This window comes from Camelus dromedarius, chromosome 11 (genome assembly GCF_036321535.1).
Source record: "Camelus dromedarius isolate mCamDro1 chromosome 11, mCamDro1.pat, whole genome shotgun sequence".
NCBI lineage: Eukaryota > Metazoa > Chordata > Mammalia > Artiodactyla > Camelidae > Camelus > Camelus dromedarius.
In genome coordinates this window covers 565,934-581,419 of record NC_087446.1, presented here as the reverse complement: position 1 = coordinate 581,419, position 15,486 = coordinate 565,934, and the positions used below count along the sequence as shown (strand labels likewise).

Below are 15,486 nucleotides of genomic sequence, written 5' to 3'. Positions count from 1 at the left end.
CGTGGACCAGCGCTCAGTTGGTGGCTCAGAGGGGATGCTGGGAAGCTCTGCTGCCCCCCTTCCCGGCCCTCAGTCCCCAGCCCCACCCCCTGCGCTCTCTCTGTGTGCAGCTTGGGGGCTCTGTCGGGGGCAGCTGGGTGGCTGCGAGCTCACTTAGATGGGTCCCCATCTCAGGCTGGCTTCCCGCGCCACCTGGTGGTCAGCGTGGAAGGCCGTCGTTCCATCGGTCTGTCAGACTGACGGCTCCAGGGCCGCCGACGTCCTGACGTGCCAGTGTGTGTGAGAGAGAGAGGTGTCACCCTGCTGTCACTAGCGCGCTGGGTTCTTTTTCAGCTTTTGAACATGTCCAACTACAAGGAGAAGTTTTCGGCTTTGCTGTGGCTGGAGGAGATCCACGCGGAGACGGAGCTGAAAGAGTACAACGTGACTGGGGTCACCCTGAGGAGGAACGGGGACCTCCTGGTTCTGGAGGTCCCCGGGCTGGCCGAGGGCAGGCCCTCCCTGTACGCAGGTGCGCTGCTCACGGGCCACGTGTTGCTGGGCGGCCTCACAGACGCTGGGCCAGTCGGAAGGAGCACATTTAACTGGCAGCACCAGCCCTGCCCAGCCCGGCCCCAGGCCGTGCATGGTCTCCCTGAAGGCCGGGGCGCGGCCAGCATTCCCCGCACTGATGGGCCCCGCGCAGCGGCCCCAGCAACGCGTGTGTTGCGCTCCACTTCTTTAGACTGTGTGACTTCACAGTTCTGTTGTTTTACACGCAGTGATGTCTTTTAACTAGGTGACAAACTGATTTTAAAAACTCAAGAGTACAACGGACACATCATCGAGTACATTGGCTACGTGATGGAGGTGAGAGCCGCTCGCTCGCCTCGAGGACCTCCTGCCCCACTCTGGGGGCGGCACGGCCCTTGGGGCGGATGGCATTTTGGAAAATTCAGGGTAAAGTGAACATTTCGATAAATCTGACGCATAAAGAGAACTTTGTAAAGAAATCCTGTTGTTTTCAGTCACGTAAAACACACTCACCTTTAAAGTTACCACAAGTAGGTCATGATGTTTGCACGTCAGTGTTTGTTTAGTCAGATGTGGGCGTCTGAACACAGTCCAGGAGAGGGAGCCTCGGAAGGCAGCCTGCACGTAGGCATCGGGGAAGGTTGTGCTGGTGTAACCTGCCGCCGCCACACCTGAGTGTGGTCTGTGCTCCTCCAGCTGGTCCTGCCTGCTCTCCACTGCGCGCCACACGGGGATGGAGGCCGGTCTAGGCGGAGGAACCACCACGCCGCGCACTCCCTACGGAGAAATCAGAGCTGCCCAAGCCCTGACTCTGGAGAGGGAGGAGGGGGTGCGAGAACCAGCCTGGGACAGGGTGGAGGCGCCCTGGCCTCTGCGGCCCCGTCTGCTGTCTGCTGCAGCTCTGCTCACAGACCCACCTCCTCCTGGCAGCCAGGAGCTGAGCCGGTTGCCCCCGCGTCTGGCTGAGCGTCGCCCTCGCTGGGGCGGCTGGACAGTACCGGGGGTGTGGGTGGTTCTCCACGGAGGACAGAGGCATAAATAGTTACCAGGAGAGGAGAGGTCTGTTCACCTACCCGAGGGGAGCGGAGAGGCGTCCCACTGCCTCGAGAGACAAGCGCAGTGTAGCAGCACGGTGACGCCACCCTTTCTATTTCTCCCACGCTGAACACACCAGACTTTAGCTCAGATCTGTGGAATGAGCGTTGACTGGTGCGTTGCAGAGTATGGGTAGAAGACTTTTCCAAGAAACCGGGTATAAAGTCTGTAAAGTAAATACTTTGTTTTTTTCAGATTCATGAAGAAGATGTAACTCTTAAATTTAATCCAGAATTTGAACAAGCATATAACTTTGAGCCTATGGACGTGGAATTTACGTATAACAGGTAATGCTTTTAGAGGCTTCTCCTCCCGGGCAGGCAGGTCCTCTCTGCTTCGGCCCTCGCCATGCGAGCGGCGGTGCAGGCTGCTGCGCCACCTGGACCGCAGCTTTCCCTCCAGGCGTAAAGACACACGTTTGCATGTTATTCTTCCTGGGACCTTGAGTACACGGATCTTTGGTTCCTCACGTGCTGTCATCGTCAGTCCACTCCCTCCTTCGTCTGGTCACTCGTCCTCTGTCACATCAGGAGCGCAGGGACCCCACCACCTGGTACCTGTCCCTGTTCCTGCACTAAACTCCCTACGGGGTGTGTGATGCACACCGTGTCTCCTCTCCTGTTGGGGAACTTATGCACCGTCCTCTCCTTGGTTAGTTGCTGGCTGCTGCGGTGGACTCCCGTCTCCTTCACGCCCACACCCCGCCCCTCCTTACTTTCTCGGCTGTGCACGAGGAGTGGGCAGCGGTTTGGGGAATGGCCATGTTTCAGCTTTGCACTGGTGACAGAAGCCTGTCCCAGTGTGGGCATCGGTAATGGCCGGCCACTCCGTAGGGTGAACTTCTGGCTTTGTGCCGGCCTGCTGAGTGTGGCGCAGCTCACGGTGGGCTGGACGTATGTGTCTCACTGCTTCTGAGGTTGAGGGTCTCCCTGTTTGCTGGCTCATGCTGGGCCCCATGTCACCAAACCGAGACTCAGCTGAACTGCAATCTCGGCTGCTCCAGAAACAGAGTCTTAGACCAGCCAGGCAGGAGCCTCCTGGTTGGTACTGGGAGGTCATCTGCCTGGTGGAGCAGTGCCATCCCTACAGGAAGGTGACTGCACTGTAACCAAGCCGCTTCTTTGCCTGAATAATCTCCTTGTCCCTGCTCACCTCTGCCCTCACGTCCGAGCCCCTCCTGTGCTTCTGCTGCCCGATCGGGGTCAGCTGTGCCCTAGCGAGCTCCTGGAGGTCCCCCAGGCCGCAGTCTTTCACCAAGCATTCTGAGTGGGTCTCTCCCGTCAGAGTTACTCCCCTGCTGACACAGCACTGGTAATGTTTCCCTGTCCCTTCACAGTTTGAATTTTCTGTTTTCCCTACTTGTCCACTTTATACGTTAAAACAGAAATATTTCCAGAAAGGAAGGTGTCCCTGCTGTCCTGACACGTGTTTAAAGTTTTGCTGTAAAACTCCTGGTGTCCTGCTGACGCCCCATGGCCTACAGTCCCCCTGGTGCTGCCTCCAGGCTGGTCTCTGGGTGAGTTTCATGAAGCTTCAAGTCTCCAGACTCCAGAGGGTGACTTGTGTCCTTTCTCCTGCAGGACCACCAGCAGACGGTGCCACTTTGCACTTGAACAAGCCATCCACTTGGGAGTAAAAGGTATTACCTTTGTGGGATGGTGGTGCGACATCTCCCGGCTGTGTTCAGAGGTGTCAGGAGAGTGCGTGTGACTCAGTCTCTTCAGGCACACGCTAGAGGAACCCTGACACCCAGCATGTGTTCCTACAGGGAGTGTCAGTGTCCTTTGACTATTGCAGCTGTGCAGAAACAGCGTGCTTACTTGACTGACAGTGAAGTCGTCGCGCTCCGCCCGTCTCCTCTTGCTATGACTCGTGTCTGTGTTCACAGTCAATAAATGATGGCTTTGTTGCACAGAGCACATGGTCCTGGCTTTGTGCTGTGGCTGAGATGGCACAGGGGCCGAGGAGGGAGGAGCAGTAGACACGGGTCACTGCAGGCCGCTGCCTCTGCGCGTCATTCTTAGACTCTACAGTAACATCTGCCTTCTCACCTTTCCTTGTTTACAAGTGTTGTTTCCGGAAGAAATCATTTTGCAGTCTCCCCAAGTTATGTGGGATTGGAACCATGCACAGGACACCCAGACCGACGGCCCACCCGCCTCCAAGGTACTGCTCCGGTGTTTAACCAGATCACAGATTAGCTCTCCACTGACCGGCGGCAGACGAGTGTATTGAGCGTGGTCCCAGGAGAAACCAGGGTCACGGGTAAAGCAAAACTCACTAAAACGTGTGCAGTGCAGATGCGACATGAAGGTCACATGCAGCTGCACGCCGTGTCTCAGTGGCTGCAGTGTACTGAGTGGGGAAAAGCAAGATACTGATCTTTTGTGTGTGAGCTTACAGTTTTGTTTTTAAATTATGTGGTTTTGTGCACGCTCAGACAGGCACATTTTTATGATTACAGAAAAAGTGGGAAGGCACGCACACCCAGCAACTTGCTGATCAGGAGCTTTCGTAAACAGTGCAGCGTGTCGCCTATGTACACAGCACAGTGCCTGCAGCGTGTACACGACGAGACACAGTCGTCGTTGTCATTGTGTTTCCGTTAACAAGAAAAACCCTCGTGCTGTGGTCAAGCTAGTAACTATAATCCTGTGCTGTTGGAATTAGCTTTTTTGAGCATGTTTTGAATTTATAAGAAATACATATTTTTTACTATATCTAACATTTAGACCCCCTTTGACCATTTTATGGCCCCTCTCCCAAAAAATGAAAAAATGAGAGCTTTATAATGCGTGCACACAGAAAATTCTGTAAAGGAAACAGCAAAAGGTTTTCATTAGAATCATCTGCCATGTGATTTGTATCTGATCCTTTTGTCCTGATAATGGAAAGGGGTCTTCACTGGACACGGGTGCTGTGTCATCCACAGAGCTCTCTGAGCACTCCCCCCACCCCACCCACCGCTGGTCCGCCTGCTGCCTGTGTCTCCTGGGTGGGGTGCTGACAGCTGCCTGAGGTGAGGGAGTGCTGCTGTGTAGGGGATTGCATTCCTGAGCCAGTGCATCTCAATGCTTTTAAATGCAGAGCATCCTCTTTCCATGGATTAGCCAGGTTGCAGATAGACTCAGTCATTCTGTGCGTCAACCAAAATGACGTTACATAGACTGGACTTAGCCTTCCACCTAAATCACTGAAAACCACACGAGATACGTAAAATAGCAGGTTCAGACGCTGAGCATCAGCTCCTGTAGGACAGTGGTTCCTGGGAGAGAAGCCGGTGCGGAGAGCCACTGACCGCCCAGCGGACCGCCTGCAGAGCTCCCAGGCCAGGAGCACAGAGCGGGCAGGCGTCTGCCGAGCCCTGGGCAGTCCAAGGGCAGGATGGAAGAGGTTTGGGGGCAGAGAGCTGGGGGAGAGCCCTGGGGCCTTTAACTGAGGCCTCGTCTGGTCACACTTGTGAGGGAAGGAGCCCCTGGGGAGCAGAGGGGGCCTTGAGCTCCCTCGGTGCTGGGGGCTTCGTTCCTGGCCATCAGGTGTGCCCCTCGGGGGTGCTGCCTGGGGCTCTGGAGGCCGATCGAGGAGTGGGAGAGCAAGGCCCTGACGCTCGCCCACCTGCTCCACGTGCTGCAGCCACAGCCCATACAGCACGCAGCCCTTGTGGGAGCGTGACAGTGTCTAGCACCCGTCAGGGCATAAAATTCATTCCATCGGGTATCTGATCCCAAAATGAAACAACCTGAAAAACTCAGCCCATAATAAGAAATTGCAGGCAACTGAAACCAACCCAGAAAACTGGCAGTGGCAGAATGAGCAGATGGGGTCGTTCAAGTCACCGTGGCTGTATTCTGTGTGCTCGAGAGGAAGAGGGACACGGGAGCCCTCTTCGCGGCACAGGAAGGACGTCAAAGTCACCTGCTCACCTTCTGGGGATGAAGACTCGAGGTCCGAGATGAAAAATGTGTCAGAATTAACAGCAGACTAGACACTACAGAAGAGATTAGTGAATTTGAAAACATAGCAGTAGAAACTGCAAGACAGAATAAAAGGAATTTCTTTTAAAAAGCTGAGAAAATAAAGTGTATTTAAAAAAAAAAAAAGCATCAGTGATGTGTGGGATAGCTTCAGGCAGCCTCCCTACATGTGGTTGGCGTCCCAGGAGGGGAGTGGGGGGCTATGAGAACAAATAATGAGCAGAAGTTGTCCTAATTTGATGAAAATGATAAACCTTGAACCCAGGAAGCTCAGCAGACAGGAAATGCAAAGAAAACTGCACCAAGGCCTGTGACAATGAGATTCCCGAAATCAGTGGAGGAGAACAAATCCTGAATACAGAACGTCTCATTATAAAGAGAATTAGAAGTAAGACCTATAGCAGCCTCCCCGCCGCCAGCAGTGCGAGCCCGGGGTCCTGAGGGCACGCCCGGAGCTCTGCGGGCTGCTGCATCCCTGCTGCCACGGTGCTGTTCCCCAGCTGAGGTGTGTCCAGAGGGTAGAGCGTGTGTTATGCTCTTACTGCAGTAAAAACTTTTAAATAATTTTTTAAAAGAAAATTGACTCTTTAAAACTGAAGTAACAACAATGTATTATAGCATTTGTAACATACCAAGGACAGTTGGTAAGAAATTGACAGGCTAATTACAAAATTCATGAGTGCAAAGGGCCTAGAATTTTGAAAACAACTTTAAAAAAGTACAAACTTTTAAGTCATCTAACAAAGTAATCAATGGCGTGTGGTGCTGTCACCAAAACAAGCCTGTGCAGAACAGAATTGCCTGGGAACGGACCAACACGTACTTGAACGACTGGAAGTTGGCAGAGGTCCCCTGGCAGCTGCAGGAGAAGGGGTGGTCTTCTTAACCAGCGCTGCTGGGGCATTTGGAGGTTGTGTGGGAAAGTGCGCCAAATGGCACAGCGGCTAAAACTCGTCCAGAGTGGTTTGTGGCCCTAAACGTGGAGCCTGATGAAAACTTCTGGAAAACACTGTGGGAGAATGTCTTCATGTCCCCCAGGTTAGGCAGAGTCTGTCGATGTGATGTGAGTGTGGTCCGTAAAGAAAAACAGATGCACTTGGACGCCAGTGAAAATGAAATATTTCACTGTTCAAAAGACACCAAGACTACGAAAGGCCAGTGACAGATTTCAGTCTGTGTGACAGCAGTAGGGAGCTCAAGGGGCTCTGGGCCTCGAGAGATGCATTCGTGTCCTTGTGGTGACAGGGTCATGGGTCCGGTTGTACACGTGGAACGTGCCCACCTCAGTAAATGTCCCCTACACTCTGCAGAACCCGGACGGCGGTGGAGGGTAACTGCTGTGACCTCCGGGAATCAGATTTGATGACATGTCTAAAATTTTCCATGTGAAAGCTTTCAATGTAGCAATTTTACTTCTAGAATGTATCCTGTGGAAGTAATCACGTGATTTCACAGAGATAAATGTGCAGAGTTGCCTGTTACGGCCTTGTTTATAATGGGAAATTGGAAAAACGGTTCTGTCAGTCCAGGGCAGACTCTGTTTATGTTTAAACACACATAAAACCAACTCCTGTGTGGGGCTGGAGCGCGGTGAGGAAGCCGCAGCACCGGCACTTTGCTTCACCTGCGAGGCCGAGAGGTTCTGCTTGTTCTCACACGGGCTCTCGGGGTCCTGCACACGACGGAGGAGGGTCTCCCCGCAGGCGAGCAGGGTCCATGTGGAAGGATGCGGGAGGAGACGACACCCTGGAGCCAAATGGGGTCCTTTGTTTCAATGTCATCATCACAAAATTTAGTTTATTTTTAAAGGGGTATGTAAAAAGAAATCATCTTAGCAGCTTTTTGTTACATGTTCTTCGTTTTCGTTATGTCTTAAAAGGTAGGACCTGCGACTTGTGCAGAGGGCTGTTAAGTAAATCAAACAAGCAGGATGTTGATAATTGTTTAGATTTACACTTTAAGCCTGTGTGGACACAGCTTTCTTTTCAAGCCATTTTTCTGCACGATCCTTCCTAGGGTAGGAAAGCCATGAGGGACCAAGCTCAGGTCGGAGTTGAGGAGCGGCAGGCCGGTACTGTGGAGGCAAGTGGTCTGGGTGAGTGTCGGGGCCGTGGAGCCTCTGGAGAAGCTGGCTCTTGCGTCTGGAAGTGAGGCTTGGTGGGGGGTGCTCTGACAGCCGCGCAGCCAGGCGGAGCGGAGACGTCTTGTCTCTGACGACTTTCTGATGATGGGCTGTTTTTGTCCTCCTGCTTGTGACGGTGTCTCTGCGTCCTGGGTGACGCTGCGCGGGTAAGGTGGAGAGAAGGAACAGCGTGGCCTGCGTTTTGCCCTTAGAAAGTGGACTTTCCGGACTCTGCAGGATGAGGCCGAGACGGTGTGAGGGGCCGGCCTCACGGTGGTCAGAGCTACATACACGCGCACGCACACGCACCCCTCCATCCCCGCCCCTGGGCGGTGCAGCTGCGCGTCCTGCGACTGGCCCTGACGCTGTCTGCGCTTTGATGCAGTTGGCAAGACCCCAAAAGCCAGAGAGAAGGAGTTTTTCAATTTGATGCTCAACGAAAACCAGAAGTTAGCAGTGAGGAGGATTCTGAGTGGTGACTGCCGCCCACTCCCGTACGTTCTCTTTGGGCCTCCTGGAACCGGGAAGACAGTGACGATAATAGAGGCTGTTTTACAGGTGAGATGGGAGTGAGGGAGGACGGGGGAGGGAGCCGGGAAGAGCAGGGGGTGACGGTGGGGGTGCCGCGGTGGCTGGAGCTGCACCGTGGGCCACCATCGCCTGCGGGGTCGGAATGTGGGAAGAGCTCAAGTAGCCCCAGTTACTTCACACCTGGAGAAGTCTGTTTTGTCCTGCGGCTGCTTAGGGTTTGAGAGCTGGTGTCAAAGGTTAGAAGGGAACCCCCTTGGTGCTCAGGGTGGCGGACTGCAGTGGGGGTTCCGTGCCCCCATCTGGGCTTACGCAGAGTCTGGCGGTGGCATGTGTCCATTGTTTGCATGGTTTGGGATTCCGGTCCACACGCCTGCACTGCCACCAGCTGGCAGGTGTTGGGGGCACAAACCTGGGGCCCCACCTGGACTACTCAGGTCTGGAGAGCCAGGGCCTCTGCCTTCTCCCTGCGGTGGGCTGGGCCCTGGCCGCTTGACCCTCCCGCCCGTCTCCTGCGTGTCTGCACAAAGGTGTTCTACGCTTTGCCGGACAGTCGGACCCTGGTGTGCGCACCCTCCAACAGCGCTGCCGACCTGGTGTGTCTGCGTCTGCACAAGAGCCAGGCGCTGCGGCCTGGAGCCATGGTCCGCATGAACGCCACCTGCCGGTTCGAGGAGGTAAGCGAGCAGCCCGCGCCCTCCCTGACACTGACGCTCCGCTTTCACTGGATCCCCAAACAGTATTGTTTGTTTTTGGTTCTGTTTCACTGGTTTGCTATAAAAGGTCCTGGTTTGGTTAAGAAGAGAAATTGAATCTTGAAAATGTATAAAGTTGTTCTGGGGAAGGATCTACAGGGTTTTGTGTTATATTCACAGCTCGAGGGTTGGTAACACACGGACTAAATTGATAGGGAAATGTAAACTACTTTGATTTGAGAAGACAGTCTTACGTCGTCCTTGGTGGTGACCAAGACGTGCAGCGGGACGGGCCCCCGTTTCAGGAGCCCTCCCAGCCTTGCGATCGGGTCCAGTTTAAAGAGACTTAATGACCTGCTGGTGACCTGCTCCCCAGACCATCACGGAGGCCATCAAGCCTTACTGCCGCGATGGGGAGGACGTCTGGAGGGCCTCGCGCTTCAGGGTCGTCATCACCACGTGCAGCAGTGCGGGGCTCTTCTACCAGATAGGGCTGAGGTGGGCGCTCGCCAGCGTTGGGAGGGGCCCACCAGGGGAGGGGGTGCCCTGCAGGGGGGACGGGGGCAGAGGTGGCGGGTGCTTGTCCAGGACCCTTGGACGGGAGCGACCACTAGGAAGGCGTCTGTTCTAGGGTCGGACACTTCACACATGTGTTCGTGGACGAAGCGGGGCAGGCAAGCGAGCCGGAGTGCCTGATCCCCCTGGGGCTGGTCTCGGACGTCACCGGCCAGGTGCGGCCCGCGTGCTGCGCGTCATCTTCCCTCCCTCGGCGGCGGAGCCCTGCACCCCCAACCCCATCCACTGCACAGGACACACAGGCTGACCAAGGGCCTGGGGCATGAGAAGCCTCCCGTCACACACCAGCCTCCCCACCTCCTCCACTGTGACCACAGAGCCTGCACACAGGGCAGAAGCGAGGAGCAGGCCAGCGAGCCGCCAGGGTGGGCGGGGCCAGGGCAGCATCGAGAGGAGGGCGCAGCAGAGAATTCCAGAAGAAGGGAAGGGAACAGAGGCTGCCAAGTGTGGGGTCAGGGTGGGGTCTGCCCCCCGGGAGCTCAGGGCTCCAGTCCACTGATGTTTTCCACTGGGCTGTCCCTATCCCAGCTGCGTCCCTGTCCTCTGCAGCCCGAGTGACTGTGCAGCCGCACTCCCGCCTCCCAGCCGCCCTGGTTTGGGCAGTCAGGGCGGGAGGCCAGCCCATCACACTCTGTGTCCTGCTCACCCAGCCCCCTTCACCCACCTGACCGTGGTGGGGTCTCCCTGCACCAGTGTGGGCCCCGTTTCTTTGCCACAGATCGTCCTTGCCGGAGACCCCATGCAGCTTGGGCCAGTCATCAAGTCCAGACTGGCCATGGCCTACGGGCTGAGTGTCTCCATGCTGGAGAGACTAATGTCCCGACCGGCCTATATGCGAGACGAAGACGCTTTTGGGGCCTGTGGCGCCTACAACCCCTTGTTGGTGAGCTTGGCCCCCTGCTGTAAGGTCAGACTTGAGCCGAGGGGCCCACCAGGGAGCTCACACCGTGTCCACCAAGGCACACATGGGGCCAGAGGCCCAAGCAGCCCCTGGTCCCCTCTGCCACCACCCCCAGGGTGGGTCGGGCTCTTTCCCCGCTCCTCTGTCCCAGGACATGGAGGCACAGCCTGTGGCGGAGGCAGGTGGGCAGACTAGCACTGCAGGGCCTGGCTCAGCCAAGGGAGAAGCTGTGATGCTGAATCTGGTTTGGGGTTTGATGAACATCTTAGAGACTGGATGTGTTAAAATTACTGAGTTGAAGTTTATCGCCCTGAGTCAGCAGGAGAGCCCTGGATCTCGGGCTCTAGAGGGAAACTAGAATGAGCTTCCAGGTCAGCTGGAGGCAGAAAACAAAGTTGTTCTTGCTCCGTGTCCTGGTAACTTCATCCCCAGCCCCTCTGAAGGTCCCACCCAGCCCACAGGGTCGGGGCTGGGGCCGTGCCTCTAGCCACCCTGGCTGGGGCCCGAGCCCGCACCTGCTGCCGCAGAGCCTGTGAACCAGAGCACAGCTTGCGGCCAGACACGCGGCCCCCCAGGGAGACTCCCTCCTTTTCTGTTAAAGTGAAGTTGTCGGAGGCTCCGAGTGCACGTCCTCGCCGGGTGGAGGTGACAGGCGGGAGATGGGGGCAGCAGGGGCCTCCCGGCTGTGACTGAGGGGGACGGGGCACTTTCCATGTGGCCGCAGCAGGCCGGCTTTGGCCCTGGACCTGTCCCTTCCGCCCTGCAGGTGACAAAGCTCGTGAAGAACTATCGGTCCCACTCGGTGCTGCTGGCCCTGCCGTCCAGGCTCTTCTACCACCGGGAGCTCGAAGTCTGCGCGGACCCCACAGTGGTGACGTCTTTGCTGGGCTGGGAGAAGTTACCGCGGAAGGGCTTCCCTCTTGTCTTCCACGGAGTGAGGGTGAGCAGTGGACCTGGAGGGCAGGCCAGGGGAAGTGCTCAGCCCTGAGCGGCCCCTCAGTGCTGCTCACAAGTTTACGTGTGTTCAGTGCGTGGGTTCCGTTTAATCCAGTCATTAACCAAGCATTTGCTGGGTGCCTCTGGTGCGGTGACTGTGCCCATGAGGGGTCCGGAGAGGTCCGGAGGGGTTCCTGAGGGAGCTCTCGGGGCTGGTCGGGACCTGGGAGGTGAGCAGGAGGGCCAAGGAAGCCCCTGCCATCCCACCCCGTGCACCAGTGTCCAGGGGATGGACCCGCACTGGGGCAGAGCCTGCCCTCCCGCCAGGTCTCACAGGGTGGGGTTCCCCACAGGGAGGGGTTAGATGCCCGGTAGCCAAAGAAATGACAAATATTCCCTAAAATCAGAGTTTGTGTTGGAATTTGGTTGTTAGAACCAAAAGTCAAGTTTGCAAGTTCTCATGCAGAATTGGGGCTGCATCCAGACTCCAGAACAATGGACGCTGGTGCCAGGGTGCCCTGGAGTGGGGTCTGCCCCTCTCCTCTCTGCAGCCTGCTTCCTGGGGACAGCTTCTGGACTTACCTGGGGTTGTGTGTAAGGTGCGGCCATGGGGTGCCCACCATCTGGATGGGAGAGACTTTGAGGGAAGGGATTCTGTGGTGAGACGGGACGTGGTCCACTCGGCACAAGCCCCCTGCTGGCTGGTTCTTCCTCCCTCCGGGAACCCTCTTTCAGCTTCTGCTCAGGGCTTCCGTCTATCTCAGAAAAAAGCAACCAGAAAGCATAGTGGGGGCATCAGTGATCCCCCCAGCAGCAGAAAGTCGAAGGCCTCTCCTGAGAGCAGGAGCTCAGATGCGCACGGGCACTCCTGGATGCGGGGCCAGTGTGGTGAAGAGGTCACTTCTGCCCAAATCAGTCCATGTGTTTCATGCAGACTACGCAGAAGTCTCAGTAGGCTGATTGCTGAGAAAGCGGAGTTGTAGGTGTGCAAAAGGTCTTGTAGAAGGAAACGGAGACTCAAAGCTGCGGGAGATGGAGGTGCTCAGTGTGAAAAGAATGAAGTCCAGAAATACTATTTTATTTAGAATTTCTTGAGGGCCTGACTGTACCCAACTCTGTTCTGGGCCCTGAGGACAAAGTGAGGGTTAGGCCTCTGGGGCTAGTTGCAGAGAACAGGGTCCACTCCCACATTTGAGCAAAAAGGGCTTTGTCGTGGGTTGTTAGCTGGCTCTGGGTTAACCCCCGGCCCTTGCTGGCCCTGGATCCTGTGGGTGCCCTGCCCAGGAGGCCACATCAGACAGGCAGAAACCCTCCCATCCAGGCGTTCCCTCCCCCAGAGTTCCAGAAGGACCCCTGTCTGACTCACTGCTCTGTCTCCAGCCCAGTGTGTCTGGGCAGAGGGTGCCCAGTAGAAGGAGCAGCTGAGCCCAGGATCGCCCAAGGAGGGTCCAGGCAGCTGTGGTCTTGTCCTAAGGGGAGCGTGGTCGGAGCAGAGCTGAGACACTGGCCTCCTGGCCCTTCCCAGGACAGAGGCCCCGCCTGTGGCCTAATTGGAAAGCTAGCTGTGGACTTCCGGATGTTTCCTGTTGGCTCTCTGCCTCATTAGTCTCAGCTTCATTTTTCATCCTTCTGCTCCCTGACTTGCTCGTCTTCACTGAGTTTACTGTGGTTCCCCTGAGATGGACGCCTTGCCCCCTGACATGAGCGCCTGGGGCCCACACCCTCTGGACACCTGTGACTTTATTTTCTTTTTCTGAGCCAAGGGTTCTAGAGAAGCATTTTTTCACTTTCCATGTGGCCGAGAATATTTTGGTCACCGTGTTACCAAACTCAGATTTGGCAGCTGGCCACTCACAATTCAGTACCCGAGAGGCAAATGTCAGTAGAAACAGAAAACATTGCTTTTAATCAGAAAGCCAGCAATCTGGGGAGAAGGCGGACTCATGTCCCCAAAAACCAACTGCTAGGATTCTGCTCGGCCATGAGCGTTAAAGGGAGAAGGGGAAGTGACCTCAGCGAGTCACTGAGGTGGGGGCAGACCCGCAGCCACTCCCACGGCGCCGGCACATCGGCGGCTCACGGTCTTCTCTCTGGACGCGGTCTCGGTCGCACATTCTGATCGTGGGATCACAGAAGGGGCAGCCGGGGAGATCTGGTCATCTGTTAATGATTTACTCTCCGTTTCTACTTCTTTGATCTAGGAGAGAACCGATAGGTTAGGCCAGGTGTTGTGTGAGCAAAACATTTGACCCGTTAGTGGTGTTTGGGCCGGAGGTGAGTAGAGCGTGGGACGCCTGGGTTAAGGTTAGTGACAGTGCAGCTCAAGTAACAGAACGAAGGGGCCTCCTGCTGAGATCTCTGTCCTGCCAAAAGCTGCTTACAAATCCCTGCTTGTGTGACATCATTCCATTTCTACGGGATTAGGGCGGGGTCGTCTTCTGTGACTTCCTCCTGCTGACTCCGGGTGCCGTGCTCCCAGAGAGGAGGATGTCCGCCTGGGCCTGCAGCCTCTCTCTGTGACAGTCGTAGTTGGCCGCTTACGTGTATGAACTGTACGAACAGACCAAGCTGCAGTTCCTCTGACGCCCATGCAGACGTGGACGCTTGTGAGCAGCAGCGGGGGCCCCGCTCTCTCGAGGCACTGCATGGACCCGTGCTGCCATAGAGTCGGTCCCGCTGCAGGCGGGGCAGCTGACGTCCTGGCTGGAGTCTGGTCGTTGTGCAGGCAGCTCTCCTCTCCGGTGGCAGCTGCAGTGCCTGTAAAACGACTCAGAATGTGCACCGGACCCTGTGTGACTCTTGTCCAGTCTTGGCCTGCTCGAGCCTGCCCTCCTGTGGCTCAGGGAGGCCTGGGGGGCTTCAGCTTTTCCACAAACAAGAGGCAGGGGCCACAGAGGGGCCTTTATACTTGAGGCGCCCCTCTGTGAGAGGCTTCTGCTCGGTTCCAGTCTCTTTTATTTCTAATTTCATTAGGCTCTGATCAAGAATGATGGCCTGTAAATTCTGCTTTTGAACACTTGCGGCCCAGTAGGTGTCAGCTGGCTGGCCGCCGCCCAGGCCGCTCTGGTCTAGCCAGGCCTCCCACCTGCAGCGTCTCCGCAGCCTGAGTCCGTGAGAGTCGGCCTGGGAGCAGGGCTCTCCTGTCTCTGCCAGCTGCTCCTTGTCCACAGACCCTGGGCGAGCTTCTGTGGAGGGCAGCTCTCTGTGACGCGTCTCTTGTCCCCGATGCCCAGGGCAGCGAAGCTCGGGAAGGGAGGAGCCCGTCCTGGTTCAACCCCGCTGAGGCCGTGCAGGCCATGCGCTACTGCTGCCTACTGGCCCGCAGTGTCTCCAGCCAGGTGTCTGCCGGCGACATTGGGGTCATCACGCCCTACCGGAAGCAGGTGCGGCCCCCGCGGCTCCTCTCGTGTGTGCTTGTCCGTGGGGTCCAGGAAGAAGAGGGACATGGCTCTTTGAGGTGGCTCCCAGTCCCCTCCTGTTGCTCCCTCCCCTGCGTCTGCACAGCCACTCCTCCTGTGCCGGGGGCCGGGCCCGGGGCACGGAGGGTGACCTCTGCCTTTGTTCCCGGTCACTGGGCATGAGAAGGCCCGTCCCCGCGGTGGTGAGGGCAGCACCGCTGGTGCCTTCCCTCCGCGCGGCTCCCGACCCCCAGCCCATTCTCCTGGGAGAACTGAGCCTCCCTCCATGCTCAGTGTTCAGCCAAGTACATGTTCCTTTTCAGTTTCAAGGTGGTTCTTTACCGGCAACCCCTGGAGATCCTAACACGCCCTCTCCCAGCCCCAAGTCCTGCTCAGCTCGTCAGCTACCCCGCCTTCAGGACCTCTCCCCTCATCCTCCTCCTCCCGGCTTTCCAGCTATAGTCACCACACAGCCTGACTCCCATCTTAACCGCTCAGGACCCCAGGGCGGGACCCTGGGAGGGGCTCTCTGTTCCTCACCCCAGGAGGCAGTCCGGGACCCAGCACCATCCCCAGGGGACATCCCCCCACTCACAGCACAGGGTGTCTGCACTTCTCTATAAAGCACCCCCCCACTACTGTGCACCCATCCCGTGGAGAGGGGGGCATCTCCACGGAGGTGCTGCCCCGCCCCAGGCATTCCTTCCGAAATGGGGCTTTGCTTTGGTCCACTTAGAGCTGATGAAAC

At 56.8% G+C, this 15,486-nt stretch overlaps 1 protein-coding gene across 1 annotated transcript in view; it reads left to right on the top strand.

Annotated features, from left to right (window-relative positions):
• Positions 1 to 15,486, top strand: part of MOV10L1 (Mov10 like RNA helicase 1) — a 39,566-nt gene that overhangs the window by 22,474 nt on the left and 1,606 nt on the right. Inside the window, exons 11-23 of the mRNA XM_064491342.1 lie at positions 334 to 511; positions 779 to 849; positions 1,804 to 1,895; positions 3,189 to 3,247; positions 3,677 to 3,774; positions 7,599 to 7,677; positions 8,090 to 8,262; positions 8,763 to 8,909; positions 9,304 to 9,425; positions 9,559 to 9,658; positions 10,222 to 10,386; positions 11,171 to 11,344; positions 14,574 to 14,723. Coding sequence (XP_064347412.1) covers positions 334 to 511; positions 779 to 849; positions 1,804 to 1,895; positions 3,189 to 3,247; positions 3,677 to 3,774; positions 7,599 to 7,677; positions 8,090 to 8,262; positions 8,763 to 8,909; positions 9,304 to 9,425; positions 9,559 to 9,658; positions 10,222 to 10,386; positions 11,171 to 11,344; positions 14,574 to 14,723 — 1,608 coding nt within the window. The remainder of the gene's footprint in view (positions 1 to 333; positions 512 to 778; positions 850 to 1,803; positions 1,896 to 3,188; positions 3,248 to 3,676; positions 3,775 to 7,598; positions 7,678 to 8,089; positions 8,263 to 8,762; positions 8,910 to 9,303; positions 9,426 to 9,558; positions 9,659 to 10,221; positions 10,387 to 11,170; positions 11,345 to 14,573; positions 14,724 to 15,486) is intronic.